Source organism: Barbus barbus (genome assembly GCF_936440315.1).
Source record: "Barbus barbus genome assembly, chromosome: 18".
NCBI classification, from domain to species: Eukaryota; Metazoa; Chordata; class Actinopteri; order Cypriniformes; family Cyprinidae; genus Barbus; species Barbus barbus.
This window is the reverse complement of record NC_136746.1, coordinates 22380921-22404680: the sequence shown is the minus strand read 5'-3', so window position 1 is coordinate 22404680 and position 23760 is coordinate 22380921. Positions and strand designations below refer to the sequence as shown.

At 38.9% G+C, this 23760-nt stretch overlaps 2 protein-coding genes across 4 annotated transcripts; both read left to right on the top strand.

Moving 5' to 3' along the window:
• Positions 1 to 3822: 3822 nt before the first annotated feature.
• Positions 3823 to 7539, top strand: LOC306883896 (protein L-Myc-1a). Its single transcript, XM_079439401.1, has 3 exons — positions 3823 to 4316; positions 4918 to 5513; positions 6454 to 7539. The coding sequence occupies exons 2-3, from the start codon at positions 4943 to 4945 to the stop codon at positions 7011 to 7013; spliced, it is 1131 nt and encodes a 376-aa protein (XP_079295527.1). The 5' UTR covers positions 3823 to 4316; positions 4918 to 4942; the 3' UTR covers positions 7014 to 7539.
• Positions 7540 to 13080: 5541 nt separating this feature from the next.
• LOC306884146 (transforming acidic coiled-coil-containing protein 3-like) lies at positions 13081 to 23062 on the top strand. 3 transcript variants are annotated; one of them, XM_079439841.1, is made up of 17 exons: positions 13081 to 13208; positions 13740 to 13945; positions 14361 to 14526; positions 14964 to 15091; positions 15383 to 16552; positions 19998 to 20064; positions 20149 to 20323; positions 20416 to 20477; positions 20623 to 20756; positions 20943 to 21024; positions 21143 to 21292; positions 21381 to 21448; positions 22049 to 22092; positions 22173 to 22333; positions 22432 to 22538; positions 22655 to 22775; positions 22898 to 23062. In XM_079439841.1, exons 3-17 carry the CDS (start codon positions 14362 to 14364, stop codon positions 22967 to 22969), a joined length of 2706 nt encoding a protein of 901 aa, XP_079295967.1. In that variant the 5' UTR covers positions 13081 to 13208; positions 13740 to 13945; position 14361; the 3' UTR covers positions 22970 to 23062. The 3 variants fall into 3 exon arrangements, with proteins under 3 accessions (XP_079295967.1, XP_079295966.1, XP_079295968.1); XM_079439842.1 differs by having other exon boundaries at positions 13098 to 13208; positions 13829 to 13945; XM_079439840.1 differs by lacking the exon at positions 13740 to 13945.
• The last annotated feature ends 698 nt before the right edge of the window (positions 23063 to 23760 follow it).

The window sequence follows — 23760 nt, the reverse complement described above, 5'->3', positions numbered from 1 at the left end:
CTATAGAGTGATAAAAGCCGATGTCGATTAGCATTGCATTTTATATATACTTTCTTCTTATAAAAATACCAGAGGTGGCTTGAAGAACATAGATAAAACCATATATTGTTGTGATCATTGTTTATTTTTGTTCATGTTTCATCAGTAAACGTCTATTTGATATTATTCAGTTCAGCTACTAGGCTAATTGGGTAAAATTAACAACAATAATTAAGAACTTTGAGGTAAACATTTGCAAATCCTTACGTTTTTCTCCAGTGTAGAGAAGTTTCTTTTTTCAAATATAGAAAATGTTTGTCTGAAAACCATAAGGTTTGGATTTTGTGTGTTTGTAGTATCTATTAAGTTCAGGATATCTCTGGTCTAAAAAGATACTAGTACCTAAAGAATAAGCACTAGTAGCATGAAAATAGATACTGGTACGTTTTATAGATTAAATGTTAAAACGGTGTTCTCATAAGCAAGTGCATGTATGTTAATAATAGTTGATTTCATTTCTAAAACTGATTTCTCATCTGCATCTATAGCTATTGTCATAATTTGCAACTAATATGTTCTGTATTCTTGTTATCTCTTATTATCATATCGTTTCAGAGAACATGACCAGCATTTAAACTATTATAGAGTTCTATCAACAAAAACTGGGTTCTACGCCTGCATGAACTTTAGGTTGTGTCGCCACCTGCTGGACTGGACAGCAATGCAATTACAAACAATACATAGACGAGCTGTAATTTTGCTTCTATGGAAACATAATCAGTTCAAAAGAATCAGTTCAGTTCAAATAAACTTTAATAATACAATCACACTTAATTGTCAAATAAAAAAGACCACATGATTTAGCCAAACACAGCAAAATAGAAAATAAAATGCCACCTAGGGAGATTATAAGGTCACTTTCTAATGTCTGTGAAAAATCAGTATGAGCAATAACAATAATAATAACAATAACAAAGACAGTTACATTTTAAACAGGCTTCTCTGATCTCTGTAGTGCACTTATCATATGAATTGTGCTTTTTATGGCCCGTTCTCAGAAAACAATGCCATTTGTGCTTAAAGATTTCAATGTTTTTTTGTTTGTTTGTTTTTGAAAAGCTACCGCCAAACTGATTATTTGACCAAAAATACAGTAAAAAGTAGTATTGTGAAATATTATATCAATTTAAATTTAATATGCTGATTTTGTGCTCCAGAAACATTTATTATTATTATCAATATTGAAAACAGTTGTGCTGCTTAACATTTCTGTGATGCTTTCTCCAGGATTCTTAGATGAATAGAAAGTTCCAAAGATCAGCATTTATTTTAAATCGCATTTGCATATACATGGAAAACATCTTTACTCTTGCTTTTGATCAATTTAATGTATCCTTGGTGATTAAAAGTATTTATTTATTTATTTAAAAAAAGGAAAAGGAAAAGAAAAGAAAGAAAAATCTTGCCCCAAACTTTTGAACAGTACATAAAAAAACAACATCAACTTCATAAACTTGCAACATGTGCACACAGCTCAGACTCATTCAGAGTTCTCACATAAAATCGTTCTGCTTATGGTGGTCTCTAGAAGGCGAAACTGTCTGAGGTCATTGGGGGTAAAAGGGGTTAAAGGTGAGGTGAGGGGAATAGGGATTGAGAGCAGAAACAGGAGTTGGTATAAAGATCAGACTATTCTCAAACACTCTACAAATAACTGAGGGATTATTTCAGCAGATCTTTTGTCTTCATCTATAGCTTGTGTTTACTTTAACTCTAGGTCTGAACATACTTGGCCTTTCACTATCAGTCGATTTGCATGTGTACAATCAATTATTATTCATGTACAGCACCTCATTTTCACCTAATGAAGCTGTTTGCACTTTTTCCATTCCTCTTTAAAGAGTGTGAGTATGAGTGTGAGAGTAGTTTATAATAACTGCCGTAAGGTGTCAAGTCCCCATCCTTTCTCCACATGCGCATATGAGACTGAGGCTAGAACAATACCAGCTCCCAGCACACGGAGCGGCTGCTAGCCTGCAGCACTAACCCTCCCCTAACCCTTTGTTAGGGGCTAATCTGTTGCCTTAACAAAGACACTGGCAAGTTTTTGCCTCCGTTAAAGAGGGGGATGGTGGGGTAAAGAAGCAAGGGAGTGGGAGAAGAGGAGAGAAAGAAAGAACTGAGGAGCAGAGGGGGATTTGGATACTATTGGCATGTCTTTGGGCAACAGCTTTTGTGTCAGTGAATTGTGGTGATGCTCAGAGAGTCTTAAGTCTAGAGTTGAAATACACAATGATGTAAAATAAATTAAATGTGATAATATTCCAGTATTTTAAAATAATGAAAACATGAGGTAATAATAAAGCAGTGTTACATGAAAATCACAGTTCATTAATACAGGTATAAAATACTCAAATACATCTACATTTAAGAATGTTTGACTATTTGGTTTTGTTTGGTCGGAAAGACTAGATAGATAGATAGATAGATAGATAGATAGATAGATAGATAGATAGATAGATAGATAGATAGATAGATAGATAGATAGATAGATAGATAGATAGATAGATAGATAGATAGATAGATAGATAGTGTTAATTTTATTTAATTTTTCCTACATAATTTTATACCTTATTATAGGTAGGCATATACATTTATATTATTATTATTATTATTATTATTTGAATTAGGTCCTTATTCATTGCATTTCATTACTGTTAGTATTATGCAATTTATATGCAAACACTCCCGGCAGGAAATAAGAGAGTATGAGCTTTCTTTCTGAATGGGGGATGGAAGAATGAGAGGAAAATCTTTTGTTTCTTTCATGCAATGAACTGTCATATATCCTTTATGCAGTAGGAGGCGCCCTAACGCAGTCTGAGTTGAGTACATGTGCTTCTTGAGAGGTGTGGGGGTTCTTTGTGTAAGTACTGCTCACTATAAGCTTTTTGACCACTTGACTGGCTGTTTTGACTGACCAGACTTATATAACAGGGCCCGTATTCACAAAACATCTTAAACTGTAAGGAAACATTTGACCATAATGAGCCTTTAAAATGGTATCATCTTTAAGGTTTGGAGGTTATCTCAACTCAACAAATTTTCCTTTGATTATATCCTTTTCATTAACCAGTTGAGCAAGAAGTAACAGCTGTTCTTGCGTCCAGTTTGGTTTTCTTTTATGTTTGCATGTCTTACTATCAGCCATGATTATTCTACTCTGTTAATTAAAAGGCGGTTTATATGCATCCTCTGCAAGAACACACATTATGGATAATTATAATGCATTATACCCTTTAATAACCCTTTATAATGCATTATACATGAAGGCTTTAAGTAAAGTTTCACCATATAATCTTTTTGTAAAAAAATTGTTTGGGACTTTTTTGCTAAAATCCCCACCACCTAAAATTTTACACCAGGAAATTTATTTTTGTTTATTTGACTGGTGATGATTTAATAGGCAAGGGGAAAAATGTGAAAAATTTCATTAAGTTTTGTAGCTTCTTTTATACCAGGATTCAAAACAAGAATCAGTGACACCTCAAATCTGGTAATATTTTTAATATTTTTTAATGAATGTTATTTTTTCTATATTGCATGGCTTTGAAGTTACTGTTTTACAGAACTTTTTTAAGTTCTACTGTATCTTTTCCTGTCTGCAACACTTTTGTGTTGTTTAATATAATTTAATCATGTTAATAAATATGTGCTTTACAAAACTCATTTAAAAGAATCTGTTGCATTTTTTCAACAGATGCTTTAATATAACGAAGTGCGGTGTTTGCGTCTTTGTCTCGTCAGTTCAGACACATATTGATTAGTCCTTTATGCATGAGTAGACAATTAGATGAACGCATCAACTCAATCGTGATTAGATTGGAGTAGTGACGTAGAGGCTTCTATTTTCATTCAAATGCTTATTTTAGTGCTGCAAATTGCCTTCATCACATTCACAATAAGCGGCGGTTCACACGCTCTCCCCGCCAACGCCTCCGGTGGGTGGGTCCACGCTGAGCTCTCTCACACAAAGACGCAGATCTGGCGCGAAAGCACTTTACAGGCAGCGGGCTTGGGGAGGGTGCGGCTGCACTGCACCACGCGGATCGATCGTTACTGCCGTTGTAACCGGACACCCGCTTTATTTCCGCAGGGAAGAAAAAAAAAAAACTTTACTCGTTGTTCAGGTTAAACGGCCGTAAAACAAAGGCGGCTGGAGAAGCGCACTATTGTTTAGTGAGCGCGTGTGTACCGGAGTTCTACCGGACGCTGCGCTTCTTTGTTCTGCGCGTCCCGTAGACTCTGCTTGGACTTTGCAGGTCTGCGACCCCATGGTGAGTGCGTTTTTACATCAGAATACCATTAACTTGATCTGGCATGAATTCAAAGTTTATTTCACGGTAAACTTTTGCGTGAACGCGAGGGCTGTTGAACATTTCCTGGATTCTGTGGATCCCTTTACCCCCTTGTTACTGCGTCTAATCTTTATGGGAGTAATAGAGTAACTTACTACAGTCACATCGCAACCGTTGGTGTCTGTGGGACTTGCAATCTGCAGTGGTTGGTTATAATTTCCTGTTAGTGTCAATAAACTTGACTTGTTACTTTGGTTGTTTTGGTGCTGCACAAATACTTGTTATATGCGATTATCTGTAGTTATGCATGTGCTGCAGAAATATTCTGTTTTATGCATTTGATAAATCGCCAGCATAAGTTTAGGTTTATAAATCGCGTTTGCAATGCATTTAATGATTGTTTGCATGTAAATATTGTGCTTTTTAGCATCGCAAATGTGCTTTAAGTATATTGTGAATTTAAGCAATGCATTGAGTGAGCACGTGCAATTAAGGGAGTGCGTTTTGCTTGTGCATTGCGACGTAGTTGAACTCCACGTGGGCAGGCATCATTTGATCTGATAACTCGTTGTCTTCCCAGATAATCTTGTAGAAGTTCTGCAGCAATGCCTGGAGTCAACACTCACACACTGTACGGCTGGGACATGGAGCACTACTTTTACGACGAGATGGACACCGAGGAGGATTTCTTTAAGTCTACTGCCCCGAGCGAGGATATATGGAAGAAATTCGAGCTGCTTCCCACCCCACCCATGTCGCCCTCAAGGACGCTAGATGGAGACTGGCTCCTGTCGTTACCGGGAGACCGGCTCGGGTGGACACAGCCAAAGGTGTTAACATGTGATGAGGAGTACGAGGGGCTGCACAAGTTCGACCCACTGGACATTTTTGAGAATCTGGGCTCCATCGTTATCAAAGACTGCATGTGGAGCGGTTTTTCCACGAGTCACCGGCTGGAAAAAGTGGCTCATGGCGAGCGAGCTCCGGTGACCGCTCAGATTCAGACCTCGAGCGCACAGAAAGCTGCTCGTGCCGCATCGGGCACGCCCGTGACCGGGACCCAGGCGGCACAGTGTGTGAACCCCGCCGCAGTCCTGGAGCTCCCTGTCCCTGTCCCGCATAATAAGAAAGTGGCTGCGGGCTCCTCCGGTTCTGAGTGTCGCTCGGATTCATCCGGTAAGAGGCTACATGTGATTACCTCCCAGTATTGGTGGCATGAATTGATATGCACTTGCGGAGACAATGCGGTGATGGTCTGCTGTATACCATGTGTTAAGATGGAAGTTAACCAAGGAATAAATATGTAACTTGATTCAGACCAAATTTGACAGTTGGCTAGTTGTAGATCTCCAAAGAAAATTGTTCAAGAAGCCAAAGCCACTTGCCGATTAAAAGCCGATGTGGATTGTGAGTTAGTGGAGCGGATGCCATACATTTCCCCAAAGAACTGTAGTCCATTTCAACTCCACTCCTATAGTTTTATTTCTATGCGAGGGGAAACTGTGCTCCTTTCACCAGAGACACTTAATGTCTCAATTTTTGCTGCAGGCAAGGTAATGAAAAGTTTCTGTATAAAGAGAACTTTCTGGCTTTATATTTAATATTTATATACAATTTTATTATATCTTTTATAGCAGGTTGTCAAGACAGCATTTATTATTAAAGTTTAAATCTATTTTATTTGTACTATTTTAGTTACGAAAGCCATTTTTAATAGTTTTCGCTAACAGTGCTGCCCAGTGCCCACACATCCAAATCAGTTTTGGGAATTATTCTTTATTATATTGAATCTTAGAAGTAACTTGATAGTTTAAAAAAGTTTTGCCATTTTAATATGACCCCAGAAGTTGAAAAAATAAAATGAAAGCAGCTCATGTAGCTGTAGAGATGGCATGCAACTTCCTTGCCAAGAACCATAAAACATTCAACAGATTGACTTATCGAGGTGAAGTGTATAAACTGACAACACACAGGTTCACTTCTATGCAGTAGATGCATTGATTGTTTTTTAGTTTGAGTGTTTTTGCGTCTGATCAAGTGTTTTTGCATTTGGAAAAGATATCTCAATTGACTTTAAACGTTTTTGCTAAATGTGCCAAATGTTTTGTTGCCTCAGATGACTATGAGGATGATGACGAGATTGACGTTGTGACAATAGACAACCGACCAAAGCGTGGCCGCCCTCCAAGTCGCCGTACGCCAGTTACCATTACAGTGAGTGCTGATCCATTTGGACCATGTCCCAAGCGCTTCCACGTGTCTCTGCATCGGCAACAGCACAATTACGCTGCCCCCTCCCCTGACACGGATCCTGAGGATGACTTTGATGAGATGGAGTCTGTGAGCAAACGGCCACGTCTGGAGCCTTCATCCTCTCCCTCATCTCCACTTTCTTCACCTGCCACATCAGACTCTGAGGACTCCAACGAGCAGCGTCGGAACTTTCTGGAGAGAAAGAGGAGAGACGACCTTCGCTCGAGGTTCCAGGCGCTACGGGAGGAGATTCCAGGTCTGTCTGTGTCCTCAAAGACCTCGAAGGTGGCGATTCTGACGCAGGCGACGGAATACTTGCTGCAGCTGCACACGAGCCAACGGCGTCAAGCTCAGGAGAAGAGAAAACTCAAAGCCAAACGACAACAGCTTCTCCGCAGGATCAGCGTATTACAGAACTCCTAAAGAACAAGTAGTCTGCATTAACTCGGCACAATATTTCCAAAGCTCATGGACGAGAACTCATTGTCATTCACTGAAATGACACTTAAAACACTGCAGGGAGGTCTTTAAAACCACACTGAACTATGCCCTTCTTGAAGGGATCTGTACATGTATGTGCTGGGCTTTCAACTTTAGTTGAGATGTGGAGAACTTTGTGTAAGGAGACGATGACAAATGTGCACATGCAATGCCTTTATAAACCTCAGCGGATGGCGATGCAGAGGAAGTTATATTGATGAATTTACCTCCGTAGCGAGATGGGTGGGTGGTGTTTGTATGCATGTGGGTGGTGTGTAGGGTGTATAATGTGAGGGGAGCATGGTGTTCGAACAAGTGTAGAAAATTTAAAATGTCTTGTTCATAACATGATCTGTACAAAATCTGCTGTAAATACTGTATTCAGAGGATGTTCTCCTCCTGTATCTACTCTCAAACTGCACAGAGATTCTATTTTGTTAAAGAATAAAGCATTTAAAATGACAAGTGGCTTTCCATGTTATGTTTGTTTTAATGAAATTTGGGCTTCTCAGCACATTTTCTCAAGTACACAGTGTTTTCTGAAATGCCAGAACCTGGGTCCACAACTAACACTTGTCAAATAACTAACTTAAGATTCTTTCCCGTTCCTGATCTAGCAAAAGTGGCATAATTCCATTAAAGCAACTGAACAAAATCCAACTAATAAAAATGTGGTTTAAGCTTAAGTTCCCGATTCATCCGAAATTAGATGTTTGTCTTGCGCTATTTAATCAGTCTTGTGCAGCAAAACGATTAAGGCTAATGTAAAGAGGAGTTTTTCAGATCCTTGCCTCTGTGTGCCTGCTGTTAAAGCAGAAAGGGGAAGTAGCCTGGATATTTACTGAAAAACAGGTAGTTCAAAAATCACCTCTACCCCCGTTATCCTGAACAACAGGTTAAACCGTGACTGTAGAGGTGTGAAAACTCACTTGTGCTTATGGGAGTATCATTTTACTTACAATTTGAATAAAAGCAAAATTTGTCTGTCGCATACGGAAGCTTATTCATTCACTCACACGTACTTTAAATGCAATCACACTTGTCTCATTTGTTCAAATGAATTCTTCAATCTGCAGAAGTGGAAGAGGTGCATTTTGGGATGCAGGAAGCCAAAAGAGGAAGTGATGCAAGCAGCCCTATGACTTTTCCTGTGTATTTGAATTTCTTCACCACATTGGGATTAGTTTGTGTTGCAGAACTTTCTATTTCAAATAAATGCTGTTCTTTTAAACTTCATCAAAACATCCTGAAAAAAAAGTTGTATGGTTGCCACAAACGTATTAAGCAGCACAATAGTTTTCTGTACTGATAATAAATGTTTCTTGAACACCAAATCAGCATATTAGAACGATTTGAGAAGGATCTTGTGACACGACACTGAGGACTGCAGTAATGGTTGCTGAAATTTCAATTTTAAATAATTCTAATAATTTAATTTTTTAATTGTGATAACATTTAACAGTATTAATGTTTTACTGTTTTATGGTGAAAAAAAAAAAAAAAAAAAAAAGAGTAAGAAGTGTTATGGGTGAAGTTAGATATGAAACTTGCCTGCTACTGGGTTGTGTGCTGTTCCCACTGTTAAAAGTTGTAACTTTACTAGACATTTTGGTTATGGTGCAGCTATTACCGGTGTGTTTATTTTCCATCAGTGCTAAAAATGTCATATCACTCCCTTTTCCCTTTTATTCAAAGTCTATTGCATAATAATCCACACATAAACAGTGTCTCTCTCTCTCTCAGACATACAGCCCATACCGGCACCATCGCTGCCAACCACTGACCCAGATTCCATTCTTATAGAATCACAGGAAGTCAGACAGCTCTAAACAACCGGTGACCTAATGAAGCTAATCTATGCCACACACACTCACTTATTTCATTCACACTTCCTAATCCCTGTCTGTGTTTCTTTCTCTCTTCAATCTCTTTCACTTCTCTTTTTCTCTTTGTCAGAGAGTTATGTAACTGCAGTTACATGGAGAACAGGCAGTGTTTATGTCTCTCCCTCTCTCAGTCTCTCTCACCTCACTGTCTGTGAACGTTTTGGTCTGGGTGTGGCACAGAAGCAAGTTTATTGCATTTTACTTGCTCTGAAACTCAGAATCTACTTGTCCAAAAATTGCTTTTCTAACTAAATCAGCAACAGCCTTTATTGGGTGTGTTTTTGGCTCAAATGTCTGATCTGAATTAACCTTAATCTCATTGGTTTAAACACTAAAGCCATCTGGCTGCAATACACATCTTCGGTTTGCCACCCAAATATATATACACACTATTAGATGCCATTGACACAAAATCATAATAGACCCTTTACATATTTAATACATGTTACTGGTGTTATTGTAAATGATTCATCCGTGCATTAATTTTTTAGAACAGTTTTTTTTTTTTTTACATTTCAGTTTAACCAACTGCATTCAGATCTGCTTGTATACCAGTATGCAACACAGATTTATCTCTTATTTGATAGACATTTCACTCAGAAATGCATACAATATGATTGTATTCATAGTCGGCCACACTTAAATCTCATGCTGACTCTAAATGCATGCCAAAAAGATGTAAGACATAGTGACCTATTTAATAATTGTCGAAACTTTCACTGGCCCTTGAGTCATTGGGCCATCCTTATTATTGGAAGACTTTTAATTAAATCAAGATTATCTTGTATTACATCTGATTAACGACAGCTAAATTAAATTGCTGCCTTAAATGCAGGAAATAGATGCCTGTGCTTGATTTTTTGCACATAAAATAAAAGTGCACTGAAAAAAAGAAACAATTTTGAGTAAATTTCAGCGCTTGATAGTGCTTTTCACGAAACAAATCATTGCAGAGCAGCTTTACAGAAAATGTTGAATTTCTACATTATATTTAGGAGTAGGTTATTAGTGGTGACTATGACAGAAATGTACAGTAAAATCATGCAGTTAGTTACAAATTGCATTGAATCAGACAGTAAATTAAACATTGAATTAAACATTTTGGAAAAGAAAAACTGAAATGGTATATTCTTGTAAAATATACCTCAATCTTTTTATTTACAACTGCAATTGTCAGAGTTGTGTGTGTGTATTACAGTGTATTACATTCCTAAGTGGTTTTATGATTTCAGGGGTTTGTCTCTGTGTACATGCTGGTAAGAAACAGCTGTTGCATTGTGTGGATGCTCCTCAGAAGAATAGAGAAGCCCTTCATCTAGACCCACTGGCATCATTTGAAACCGCCCCTGTGCGCTTTGATTGGCTGAAGAGGTTGTATCTCAGACATGTTGTTGTTGGGGGGGGTGGGGTGGGGGGTTGCTGGGGGGCTGGGCATTAGATTGGTGTGGGTCTTTGTCTATTTGGGGTTTTGTCTTTAATGAGATTTTAGACTCCCAGCCATCAGACCAAAGCTTCAATTATCAGCAGCACCACGACTGCACTATAACGTCAATGCATAATCACTGAAGCCATTTACAGTTTGCCTGAATGCAGTATTAAATTACAGGAATTCTGTGTGCAAGCTGGATATAATAGGTATAGAGATGCATAATTTCTAAAAGGCAATAAAACAATAATTCTTATGTGAGGGTGTGTTATAGGCAGCTAGGCAAATGCTTTAAATTACCCCAAAGAAAATGGAAAAAAGAGAGGAAAAAGGTGCTACTGAATCTCTTATGGATCTGCATGCATTTTCTGATATGGGATCTATTCAGCATATACAAAACCAAGAACTGTACTTTTGTGGTTTATATTTACAGTTTATTTTATTTTTGTACTGTGCAAGTACTATAAAAACTGTACTTAAATGATTTTTAATGCATATTTATTTTATAGCTTTAAAGTAATGTAAATAAATAAATACAGCCACCTTGACTGATGTCTGCTGTATATAGGTCAGTAGTGTGAGGGAGAGGGAGTGCACTGGCTGGCCTCAGCACAAACATGCTATTGTTATGTAATTCTCTTCTCTTCCCTGCCCTCCCTCTTTTACTCGCTCTTGCTTTTTTCACATCCATACTCTGATTTTTCAAGTTTTTTGGCATAAAATAAAATTAGCTTTAGTCCGCAACGCATTAATAATCATTTTATATACATGCATAGTCCATATATAAACATCCTCCTTATACACATATAAAAGCAATGTCTCCGTTTTCATCTCAACAACCCATTGATGATCTCACAAAAGCCATGCATTACAGGGCTCGACATTAACGCTTGTCCGCTTGTCCGGGACAAGTGAATGTTTTGGTCGGGCAAGTCAAAGAGAAATGTACTTGCCCAATCGGACTTGAAAAACTTGAAAAAGTCAATACCAAAAACAATAATAACTGCCTTTATTTATGATATAGCCTTTGTTATAGGGGTGTGCGATATATATCGTTTGAGATAATTTCGTAATTGTTGTTTTATCGAGTGTACTGCAAGAATCAAAACACACAGAGTGCACGCATACATAATGTAAAGTCGTCTAGACTAGCTCACGTGCGGGTGCGTTCTTTCATGATTCAGTATTACCATGCATGAAGAATGATCAGAAAATTCAAGATATGGGAAATGTATATATTTATATAATTTCATATAGTTTCACACGAAGATCGAGAGCCATTTTTTTTTTGTTGCTCTAAAAACCATCATGATTACAAATGTGAACAGGTCAATAAACAAGAAGTTAACATTAAGAGACTTACGTTTTAGACACCATATTTAGTGTTTTTGCGCTATTTCAACAACAAAGAAAGCACTGTTCTGCATCTCTGAGCAACATGACGGTGATTCGTTCCTGAACGAATCAATCAATCGTTTAAATGATTCGGTTCAATCGCAATGATTCACTTCTTAACAGTGACTTGATGCCACCTACTGGTGGTTTTAATTTCACATTTACAGTATTTTTTAATTTTTTTAATATTTCAAAATATCAGTTTTAATCGTTTTATGAGTAAAAACATGATTTATTCATTTGTAACTGCAGATTAAAGCATTCAATGTCCCTTAGAGCTGCATTAAACAGTGGGTAAATATATCTATTCCACTTCAGATGCAGTTTCTGTGTTTCCTCTGCATTGCAAAGATGAATTTTGTTGATACTGATTTCATTTGTTTGGTAACAGCCCAAATGTCTTATTATACTAATTGTCTGATTAAATTGAACTCTAATAATAATAAAAAAATACATTTAAGTTTGAAAATGAATATATATATATATATAAAAATATATATAAGCATTTTATTTTTAAGTTTAATATAAAATAATTGTATTTATTTGTAATTAATACTCCCTTTTTATTTTAAAATATAACAGTATTATCACACTTTATTATTTATTATTATTTATAACTCAATTAAAATGACTTTTTTTTTTCTCTCCGGGCAAGTAACTTTTATACTCGGACAAGTAAATGACAAATTTCCCACATTAGAATGCTTAATGTCAAGCCCTGCATTAGTTGATCCGATGCTGCCCTCTGGTGGAAAAATACGCATAAATAATAGTCTCGACTGAATCACTGATCCCTTCATCGTTTCTGTTGTTTGTGCCATTATGAACAGTTTTATTGTCTACAGATCACGTGTATTCGTTTATTTAAATCCACAACAATGAGGATCTATTTTCAGTGCTTTACATTCAAGGGATAGTTAACCCAAAAATGAAAATTCTGTCAATATTACTTTATTTGCAAAACTGTGTTCACATTCATTGCACTGAAAAAAATATATAATAAAAGTAAATTGTGACATTGTAACATCTAAAAATATCAATGGAAAGCCCAAATGTTTAGAGCGAAATACTCTATGACAAAAACAACACAAACACTTATATTTAATATTTAAAACGCAACAGCGGACACATTTTTATACGGTAAGCTGTCTGTCTCAAAGGATTTTTCCATTGGATGATTTGGATGTCTATCAAAAGAACATCCAATAGAACGACACTGTGCGACGCGCATTGCTATTGGTCGATTCATATGATCGCCCCGCCTAAAAGGCGCAGAATCTTGCGTTTCATTGGCTGAGACCGCGCAGTTTAAATTTGAACGTTTTCAAACAGGGTGAATGTCATAAACGCACAGCAATTTCTCTGTGTGTCACGTTGTCTTTCTCGGAGAAGAAAACGGGTTATGTGTTAGATTTGAGCATCCTGAATAAGGTACGTATTTTAGGAAACCGAGGGCGATAATGAAATATTTGACGATACTGAACAGTAAAAGTAGTTGTTATTGACTGATTTGTTAGAGCTAACGTACTAGGTCGTTGATAACAGCGCATATGATGCTGCCATGTTTAAATATAACGTTAACTGTTTTTATGCAGGGATTTATACTCTTGTTCTGTTCACAAATGTAATAATTTAAACAATAATAACAAATAAATTGTTTGATCATTATTAGAGATTTAGAGACATTGTATTTCAAATAAAAAAGCTCGTATTTTGCCTGTACTGAAATGTATGGTTGTTTCATGTTTTGGTTTCTTTACTTTACCTTTAGTCATTTAGCAGTCATTAGTTTCTAATCAGCCTTGTCATCCGTTTGGGCACTTGTTAGTCTAAGTGGAAACTAGATGGAAAATCCTTAAGTTTCACTAGTTTAATAAGTTAATTTTGAAATGGTTCAATTTCCCACTCAGTCCACTGGCTGTTCTTGTTTGGTTTCTTTCTTTCTTGCTTTCATTCGCACAGGATTGAGGGCTTGGTCTGAGATCTGTCTCTGTCCAGGTTACAACCTGATAATGTCATTTATGATGGTGAGCTGTTTATCACCTGTCCAGGTAGACTGTAGAAGAGAGAAGCTGTCAGAAGTGCCTGTCATTACAAAGCTGACAATCTTATTGTCAGTCCTACATAGTTGAGCAGAATCCAGGGAAGCACAGATGAGGCCAAAATTGGTAATGATTCTTTGAAAACTTTATCAGTCTCTTCCTTGTTCCTCCTTATTCTCCTAAAAACAAGCATTGGTAGACTATATGCCACTATTATCCAAATCACAAAGACCATATTGCCACCATCAAAATGCTTAGTTATCTGCTGGTTGTCTGTTATGACCTTTGCACATCTCTCTGAGGCATGATTCCTTCACAGATACAAAACCACTTTGTTCCCTCAGCACATGGCTGAATTGCACCGGTTGATATCACATGTTTGGGTTATTAATCACAGTGGGTTAGTCTGATCTCATACTGGTGCTCAAAAGAAATGCAACAGATTTGAAGGGTCTCTGGGTGTTGGGTTGAGAAGGTCAGATGCCCGCCTCTGGGGCTTTCCAAAACCCATGTTGTCATATTCTATGTCTCTGTTTTGCAGTATGAGTTCTGAGGTGCTAAAGGAGAATCAGGGAGCTGTATGGATGAACAGCACTTCTGAAGCTGCTTATGACATTTTTGCGTTGGAACAGCTGACTGGCAGGCCCTCTATCCTGCGGCAGTCCCAGGCTGACAACATCAGCAGGACTGCGTATAGAGGAGCAAAGGTGGGTTTTCTAGCGGTTTCCATGCAATTTGTGTGCTCCTGATTTTATTTTGTGTAATAAACGGTTTCAGATTTCAATATTTAAAAATATAATTTATTCCATTGATGGCAAAGATGAAGTTTCAGCAGTCACTCCGGTCTTCAGTTTCACAAGATCCTTCAGAAATCATGCCTAATTTGCTAATTTGGTGCTTAAGAAACACTTATCAATTTTAAAAGCGATTGTGCTGATTATTTTAGTTGGACGCAGTTATACTCAATTTTATTTGAGTAGAAAGTTGAAAAGGGCATCATTTATATTGAAATGTTTGTTTACATGTAGGTGTATTAACTTTTTTCACTTTTATTTTTTAATCTTTCTTTTCAGTAGTTATATTATTAAGCATTTGTTTACTGTATTAGTTAAGATTTACATAGTTCTTTGTTGCTTTTGTATAGGTTTGTTTTCAAACTCCACTGCGAGACCCAGTCACAAAGAAGATCATGTCCCCGAGCCGTGCTAGTAGGCCGTCCAGCCAAGAGGACAGCAGTAAAGCATTGGAAACTCTCACGGCCTCTACTGACCAGTGAGCAAATTTCCTGCAGCTCAACTTTTGAAACTTGTTTTAAGCTTGCTGTTTGTTTGTACATATTCATATGTCCCACATTTCCTCAGACCCAGTGATATTGATATAACCTGCCCACAAACACTTAAAACTATATTTATGAGCATGTTTTAATTATTAAAAACATTTAATTAATCATCATTGTTCATTCACAAGCAGTAACATTCAGAGTTTATGTATGATTAACATTCATAGTAATCTATTAACACAAAAATGGCAATCCACTAACATGTAAAATTGAATTTTTTACAGGAGTTCACTGTTGAATAACCCTTCCACCACACTGATTGACATGCAGAGTAACAGCGTTGCCTACTCTGATGATATACCTGTTCAGAGCAGAGGTGCCTATACCCTCGATCTTGACAATCTAGATGCTATCAACCCTTTCCAGGGGTCCAGTACAATGCAGAATTCTCCTCATAAATCTTCTGCCTTACCTGAGTCTTGGACATCAGAGCTTGTGGAGTCCGATACAACTGCAGCCCCCGTTTCTGCACCTCAGCCTGAGGTTCCAGAGGTGACTGACACTGCACTTGATGAGACTCTTCCCTTTGTCCCATCAGTGGAGAATTCCCTTGCAGAATGTTCTGCCAACATATCTTCAGCAGAGGGCACGGTCATCATCAAGACTGACAACATTGAAAACAGTGCCACAGATGTGGAGGAGTCTGATATGACTCAACCAGCACCAGTGTCACAACAGATTCCTGTTTTGGAAGATCAGCCTGAAGCCCAGGATTTGGCACGACCCCCTGCGGGATCCTACAACTTGGATTTTGACTATCTTGACTCGCTCAACCCATTCCAAACTGGTGGCTCAAAGATCCCAAACTCTCCTCTAATTGGCAAGGCATCAGTTGTTTCCTATCCTCCCCCGCCAAGCCAAGAAGCTAAACTAGAACCAGAGCTTTCAGCCCACACCCCAGATGTCCCAACATTTTCAGATGCCTCCATACCACCTCAGGAGAACTCCACTGCCACAGAGGGTTCCTCATCTACAGCACCCCCTAAAGAGAACCAGATGCTACTAGAATTTAATTTTGACGATGGCACTGAAGTCAAGCGCAAACCTCCTCCGAAACGTCTTGGGGTCAAAAGACCTGCAGGTGCAAAACCTGTTGCACCAGCCACAGAAAAGAAAGAACCAGAACCCAAGCAGTTGTCCCCAAATAATCCAGAGGAGACGGAACATGCAGATATTCCTCCACCTAAAGGTTCTTACACCTTTGATTTTGACAAGTTTGATGACCAAAACTTTAACCCCTTTGGCACAAAGGCTACGATGGGTAAAACTCCACCACGTGGTGTCCAGACTAGCCCGGTTTTGATGAAAGCACCAGCTCCAGTTCAGGAGCCTGAGGCTTTTGCACAAGTTGACCAGCCTGAAGCCCCTGCACAAGATGACCACCCAAAGCACAGGTACAGAAACTAGAACTTGTACAGCTCGTATAAACATAAGACATGCAATTTCTTATCTGTATAGGCTAATTACTTTTAAGCTACAGGTATGCTCTGATCCTGAAAGTTGAGGTAATGGGTTTGATTCCCAGGGAATGCATGAACTAGTTAAAATGCCCCTATTATGGGTAATATGTTCATATTTTGGTTTTGGGAGTGCCCAACAACAGGTTAACATGCATGTAAGGTCAAAAAAACACTTTCATTGTCTTTGTATGCATTTTTTTTACCTTACTTGCTCAACGACTCCCAAACAATTCGCTCAACAATTCATTTTTCCAAACCCCTCCTTTGTATGACGCTAATCTGTGGTGATTGGTCTCATTTTGGTACGTGCCTCCGGACGCGTGCGTGAGCGCCGCGATGCAGCAGCTGGCTGAACAAATATCTGAAACAGAGCAAAGGTACCCGGACTCTTTTTTAATCATTCTTGGAGATTTTAATAAAGCAAATCTCTCCCGCGAACTGCCAAAATACAGACAGCACGTTACATGTCCCACCAGAGACATAAATATATTGGATCATTGTTACACAATAATTAAAGATGCATATCACTCTGTCCCACGGGCAGCTCTGGGGCTCTCTGATCACTGTTTGGTTCATCTCATACCGACCTATAGGCAAAAACTCAAATCTTCGAAGCCTGTATTAAGAACCGTTAAGAGATGGACTAATGAAGCAGAGCAAGATTTAAAAGCTTGTTTTGACCTCACTGATTGGACTGTTTTTGAAGCCGCTGCCACCGATCTGGATGAACTCACAGAGACTGTAACATCATATATCAGTTTCTGTGAGGATATATGCATCCCCACCAGGACATTCTTATCATTCAATAATGATAAACCGTGGTTTACTGGGAAACTCAAACAGCTTCGTCAGGCCAAAGAGGACGCTTACAGAAGTGGGGATAAAATCTTGTATAACCAGGCCAGGAACAGACTAACAAAGGAGATCAGAGTGGCTAAAAAGAACTACTCTGAGAAGTTGAAAAAAGAACTTTCAGCCAACGATCCGGCGTCGGTATGGACTGGTCTGAGGAACATCACCATGTACAAGACACCACCCCCACAGTCTGTGGAGAATCAACAACTGGCTGACGATCTCAATGTGTTTTACTGCCGATTTGAAAAGGCCAGATTGACACCCAGCACCCGCTCTGATCTGCACTTCACACATTCACCTTCCCCCCCTGCAGCCCCCCTTACTCCCTCCCCCACCATTCTACCTGCGTTTAAAGTCTGTGTAGAGGATGTGAACCGGGTCTTCAGAAAACAGAAATCTAGGAAAGCTTCAGGACCAGACGGTATTTCACCTGCCTGTCTAAAAGTCTGTGCTGACCAACTGGCCCCCATCTTTACACAAATCTTCAACAGATCTCTGGAGCTGTGTGAAGTTCCCCGCTGCTTCAAACGCTCCACCATCATTCCCGTCCCCAAAAAGCCCAAAATCACTGGACTTAATGACTACAGACCTGTCGCACTCACGTCTGTGGTCATGAAGTCACTTGAGAGACTGGTCCTGGCCTACCTGAAGGACATCACTAGACCCTTGCTGGATCCTCTTCAGTTTGCCTATAGAGCAAACAGGTCTGTGGATGACGCTGTCAATATGGGACTGCATTACATCCTGCAACACCTCGACAAACCTGGGAATTATGCAAGGATCTTATTTGTGGACTTCAGCTCGGCCTTCAATACCATCATACCTGACCTTCTCTCAGACAAACTGAGACAGCTCTCTGTGCCCTCCTCCATCTGTCAGTGGATCACCAGCTTCCTGACAGACAGGCAGCAGCTAGTGAGGCTGGGCAAACTCACATCCAGGACTCTCACCATCAGCACTGGCGCCCCTCAGGGTTGCGTTCTCTCCCCACTGCTCTTCTCCCTCTACACGAATGACTGCACATCAAAGGACCCCTCTGTCAAGCTCCTGAAGTTTGCGGACGACACTACAGTCATAGGCCTCATCAAGGATGGTGACGAGTCTGCTTACAGACAGGAAGTTGAGCAGCTGGCTGTCTGGTGCAGTCTTAACAACCTGGAGCTGAACACGCTCAAAACTGTGGAGATGATAGTGGACTTCAGGAGAAACCCCCCTGCTCTCCCCCCACTCACCATCATGAACAGCACTGTGACTTCAGTAGAGTCATTCAGATTCCTGGGCACCACCATCTCCCAGGACCTGAAGTGGGACAATCACATTGACTCTATTGCGAAAAAGGCCCAGCAGAGGCTGTATTTCCTCCGCCAGCTAAGGAAGTTCAACCTGCCTCAGGAGCTGCTGAAACAGTTCTACTCTGCAATCATCGAGTCTGTCCTATGTTCTTCTATAACTGTTTGGTTTGGTTCAGCTACCAAAACAGACATCAGAAGACTACAACGGACAGTTAGGACTGCTGAGAGAATTATCGGTGCCCCTCTGCCCAGCCTCCAAGAACTTTACACCTCCAGAGTGAGGAAAAGGGCTAAGAAAGTCACTCTGGACCCCTCACACCCAGCTCACTCTCTCTTTGTACTGTTGCCCTCTGGCCGGCGCTACAGATCACTGAGCACCAGAACAGCCAGACACAAGAACAGTTTTTTCCCCCAGGCCGTATCCCACCTGAACAACACATAACACACCCCGGTACTGTACATCTGTAAATAACCCATCAAACCTTCATCTGCACATAGGACACATGCACATTCACAGTTCTGTCTATGGTCATGTCTCTTTTCTGTATATTTTTATTTTTATTACTATTGTTATTCTTAATTATTGTATATTCTCTTCATTAGTGTTCTTTATCACCTTAATTATATGTTGTCTGCACTATGTTTGTACTTTCTGTACTGGAAGCTTATAACACCAAGACAAATTCCTTATGTGTGCAAACACACTTGGCAATAAAGCTCTTTCTGATTCTGATTCTGATTTTCATTTCATCATGCCTGTAATGCATGATAAAGCAGGGTTTGTGAGCACAGTGCTGCTTTGTGTACAGCGTTACCATGGAAACAGCTATTTTACCAATCCAAAAGCGGCATCTAGTGGCAAAGAATGAATTTGCACTTTCATTCAGACAAATGCGAAAAGACAAGTGGGCGGGCAATATGCTAATGTTTCATGTTGACTTCATGAAACGGCTTGGGATTCGTTTTAAAAACCACTCGTTTCAATGATTCAGAGTCAAATCTTTCTTTTGACAGACAATAACTATACGGTGCGCTTTCAGATTAAAAATAAAAGTTTTCATTCACTAAGAGCTGTTACGCACTGCATGAAAGGTAATTTTTCAAAAATCCATAATGGGGGCACTTTAAATATGTGCCCTGAATGCAATAGATGTTTCTTTGGATAAAAGCATCTGCCAAATGCATACATTTAAATAATCGTTGAGCTCAGACCTTTCCTTTTTCTCCTTCAGTTCTCCCCCAGCAGTGTCTGAAACCAGTGAAAACATTGCAGAAACTGATCTTCCTGTCTCTAAGAGGGTAAGAGTGTCTTAAATATACAAATTTCAACAAAGTTTGTATTTCCAAAAATTATGACCATGTTGATGCTCATTCTCTTACTAGCCAGCAGAAGATGTAGAGTCATTCACTGTGTCCAGCACTAACATACCCCAGAATCCAGCGTTACAGGTGCCAGACCTCATGGCAACACCAGAATATAAAGTGGATCTACAGAACCAGACCTGTGATCTTGGTGTGGCGGCACCATGTGAAGATGAGTTTGTGCCAGGAGCGTTGTGTGAGTATACATGGTTGCATTTGTATTTGAACTACACCGACTCATCCAGCGCAAGCCTTTGACATTGTGAGCAATATCATTCTTTCTCTCAGTCATGCCAGGGGGAGACTTTGATGGGCAGATTGATTATCTGGAGCAGTTTGGATCAAGCACTGTGAGTTTTTCTTTTATGAGCCTTTTCATAAACCCAGTTAGTGCGAGAGTAATGCATTAATAATTTTTTTCCAAATATAGTAGAGTACGTTGTTTATTAAGCAACATTTCAGTTGTTCAGTGCTATAATAAAACTATTTTTATAGTTCAAGGAGTCAGCCTTGCGGAAGCAGTCACTGTATTTGAAGTTTGACCCACTGTTGAAGGAGAGTCCAAAGAAAACTGGAATGGACAGTGGCATCTCTGGATTCAGCATGCCACGGCCTTCTCTTGCCATTAGGTCAGTCTTCACAAACATTCATATTAATGTTTCATAATCTTCAACCCTCCTTGTTGAAAATATTACAAACAGGTTTCAAATGTAGTTAAATGGCCCAATGCAACGGATCATATCTATATTGTGATCAAAATCCAGAGTGCACACATTACAATGATCATGCAAACCTTTTTTTTGTGTGCATTTTAGGATGATGGAGGCTGCAAAGTCTGAAGTAAAGCAGAAGTCTCACAGTGACAGTGTGAAGCTGCTGGCTGATCTGCCTCCACCAGTAAGATAATGACACAAATTCAGTGCTTTGTTTTGCATCTTTAACATTCTGACTAGGCACTGAAACATTCAGTCTTTTGCACATTGGAGTCCATTTTACAATGTATGTTAATCTCTAGGCAGTGGAAACTGTGGTGCCAGATCCAACTGTTCTGGACTTGCTGGTTCCCACATTAAAACAGCCAGTGAAGACTGAGGACTCCATCATAGAGGTTCTGAAGTACAGCCAGAGAGACATGGATGCTGCATTACAGAAAGCAGAGAGACAGGTTTGCTCCCATAGCCTCACACAAGATGACTGGCACATACTGTATGTTTGATTGGTCTCACTAATTGTTTTGTATTTTCTTTTCTTAGGCGGAGGAACGACAACAAGAGCTTAATACTCAGATCGAGAAGCTGCAACTGGAGAATCAGCATATGCTGTAAGTCTCTGATTAGACAAACACTTTCACATGATCAGATGGTGGATTGGCGCCGGGAGACGATGCCTTGATCGTTGGCGGAGGCCGGACACCTGGATTAGCCCCGGGGACATATCAGTGAAGACCTCGACTAAAAATACAATAAAACAAAATAACTAAAAATATAATAAAATGCCTAATTAGATAATACTATTATTGTTAGAAATTGCAACAATATAAAAATAGAAATATAAAACATTTATACATTTTAAAATTTTAATTAAATCAATAAATAAACAATATCCTGGCCAGAGGAGAACTGCCCCCCTCTACACGTGATTTATCGTCAATTTGTTTTCACAGATACTATTTAAACTAAACTGAGCTAGACAATGATGGAAGTGCTTATAGTCGTTACTCTTGAATTGTAAGCAAATTTATTTGAGTGTCTTTTTTCAGTTTGATTCTCAAATGAGTCAATCACTGGGTTCTTTATGAATGATTGAAGTGTTTTTCCAGTTAGTTGTGATTTACTGAATCAATAGAATTGTGTGGGATCCCTGATGCATGACTGACATTTGAACAGCACACCAGTCTAAAACTCTTATCCTCTCTTTTCAGATTTATAGTGTCAGAATTTGAGGCCACCATCACTCAAATCACCGGTATGACAGTTGTTTGATTAGATTCAGTAAATTATTTTGAAGGCAGTATGTCAGATAATAACACACTCCTGTGTTTACAGATGAGCATAAACAGAAGGAAGATTTGGCGAAAATTGAGTTGGAGCGAGTCCTCCAGGAAAAAGACCAGCTGTCCAAAGATTTGAATGAGTTGGAGGGATCCTTTTCCTCCGTTGTCAAACGCCTTGACAGATGCAAGGAAGTCATTGAGGGATTCAAAAAGGTATGCTTTTTAGACTTCTGAATCAAGACTTCATCACAAATCAATGTTATTTTAGTGTATAATGGTAACTTTTTTTGGCGCCACTTTCTCTTCTATAGAATGAGGAAACTCTGAAGCAGTATGCGCAGAACTGCATGGACAGACTGCAGAAAGAAGAAAAGCGTTATCAAGCTTTGAAGGCTCATGCTGAGGAGAAACTAGATCAGTATGTGCTTATCAAGCAGTCTGAAACACGTTATCTCTTATGAATGTGATAATACAATCTTGCATAATTGATTAATATGCCTGGAAGTGTCACTAATTGCACTGATGTTGTTTTAGTGCGAATAAGGCCATAAATGAGGTTCGTACTAAACAGGGTGCAGAAGTGGCAGCACTGCAGGTGCAGCTCAAAAGAGAACAGCTGAAAGTTCAGTCCCTAGAAAAGGATCTGGAACAAAAGGTAAATGCACACGCGCGCACACAGGAAAGTCACTCTTACAGTGGTGTCCTTTTGAGTGCAATTCTGAATTGCTTTTAAAAAAGTTACGTAACATCTATAATGTGACTCTTTTCTCTCTTCAGGCTAAAGAAGTCAAAGATGTCACAGAACTGTGTGATGAGCTGCTATTTAAAGTGCAAAAGCATGGTTTTTAGTGTATTGTTCTTTGTGTTCATTATTTGTGTTTGTTTGTTATTTGTATTTGTTCTCACCAATTATAATTTAATAAAAAATGAATGTTTGCAAACAAACCTTTGTCTTTGATGCGAGTCCCCATGAGCAACAGCTTTAATACTTTACTTTTTGAAAGCTTAAATTTTTTTGGTGGCACAGATTCGGTACTTCCCTTCAGTATTTAAAAAAAAATAATTTCACCTCACTTCCTCATTTTACTTTTAAGATCTAGTAGTCCCACACTTTTACTTTTCTTAAAATAAGAAATTGTGCTCACAAAGAGCTGTAGCTGGTGCAATATTTTAGAGCTGAGCATGAGTTGAAATTTGGCACAGGTTGATGAAATTAGATTTTTTCCTGGCTGTTAAAACTGTATGGCCCGGTTTCACAGACTAAGCCAGGATTAGGCCAGTTCGATTAGGATAAAGTAATTTTTATTAATGTACTTAGAAAAAAACCTTACTGCATCTTGAGACAAATCAAAGGCACTGATATACTTTAAGATCAGTCTGTGGAAGTGTGTTTCAGTTGAAACGGCTCAGACTTTCATTTTAGTCTAGGATTAGGCTTAACCCTTGTCTGTGAAACCGGGGGTAAATTATATTTTTATTTTGGACAGAAGCATGAATTGCATGTGCACAAGGCTGCAAGATCTTGCTCTTATTTATATATATTTTTTTCACTATTTGTCTGGCCCGAATATTATATAGGCCTACTGTATATTTATTATATAGAATATTTAAATGGATTACTAGTCACTTTCATATAGTTA

Excerpts from the sequence above, each read along its gene's own strand:
- LOC306883896 (XM_079439401.1), top strand. The coding sequence starts at position 4,943 with ATGCCTGGAGTCAACACTCACACACTGTACGGCTGGGACATGGAGCAC. Across the intron at positions 5,514-6,453 it reads GTGTCGCTCGGATTCATCCG|ATGACTATGAGGATGATGAC; the intron begins GTAAGAGGCTAC and ends TTGTTGCCTCAG.
- LOC306884146 (XM_079439840.1), top strand. The coding sequence starts at position 14,362 with ATGAGTTCTGAGGTGCTAAAGGAGAATCAGGGAGCTGTATGGATGAAC. Across the intron at positions 21,293-21,380 it reads TACAGAAAGCAGAGAGACAG|GCGGAGGAACGACAACAAGA; the intron begins GTTTGCTCCCAT and ends TTCTTTTCTTAG. Across the intron at positions 22,334-22,431 it reads TCATTGAGGGATTCAAAAAG|AATGAGGAAACTCTGAAGCA; the intron begins GTATGCTTTTTA and ends TCTCTTCTATAG.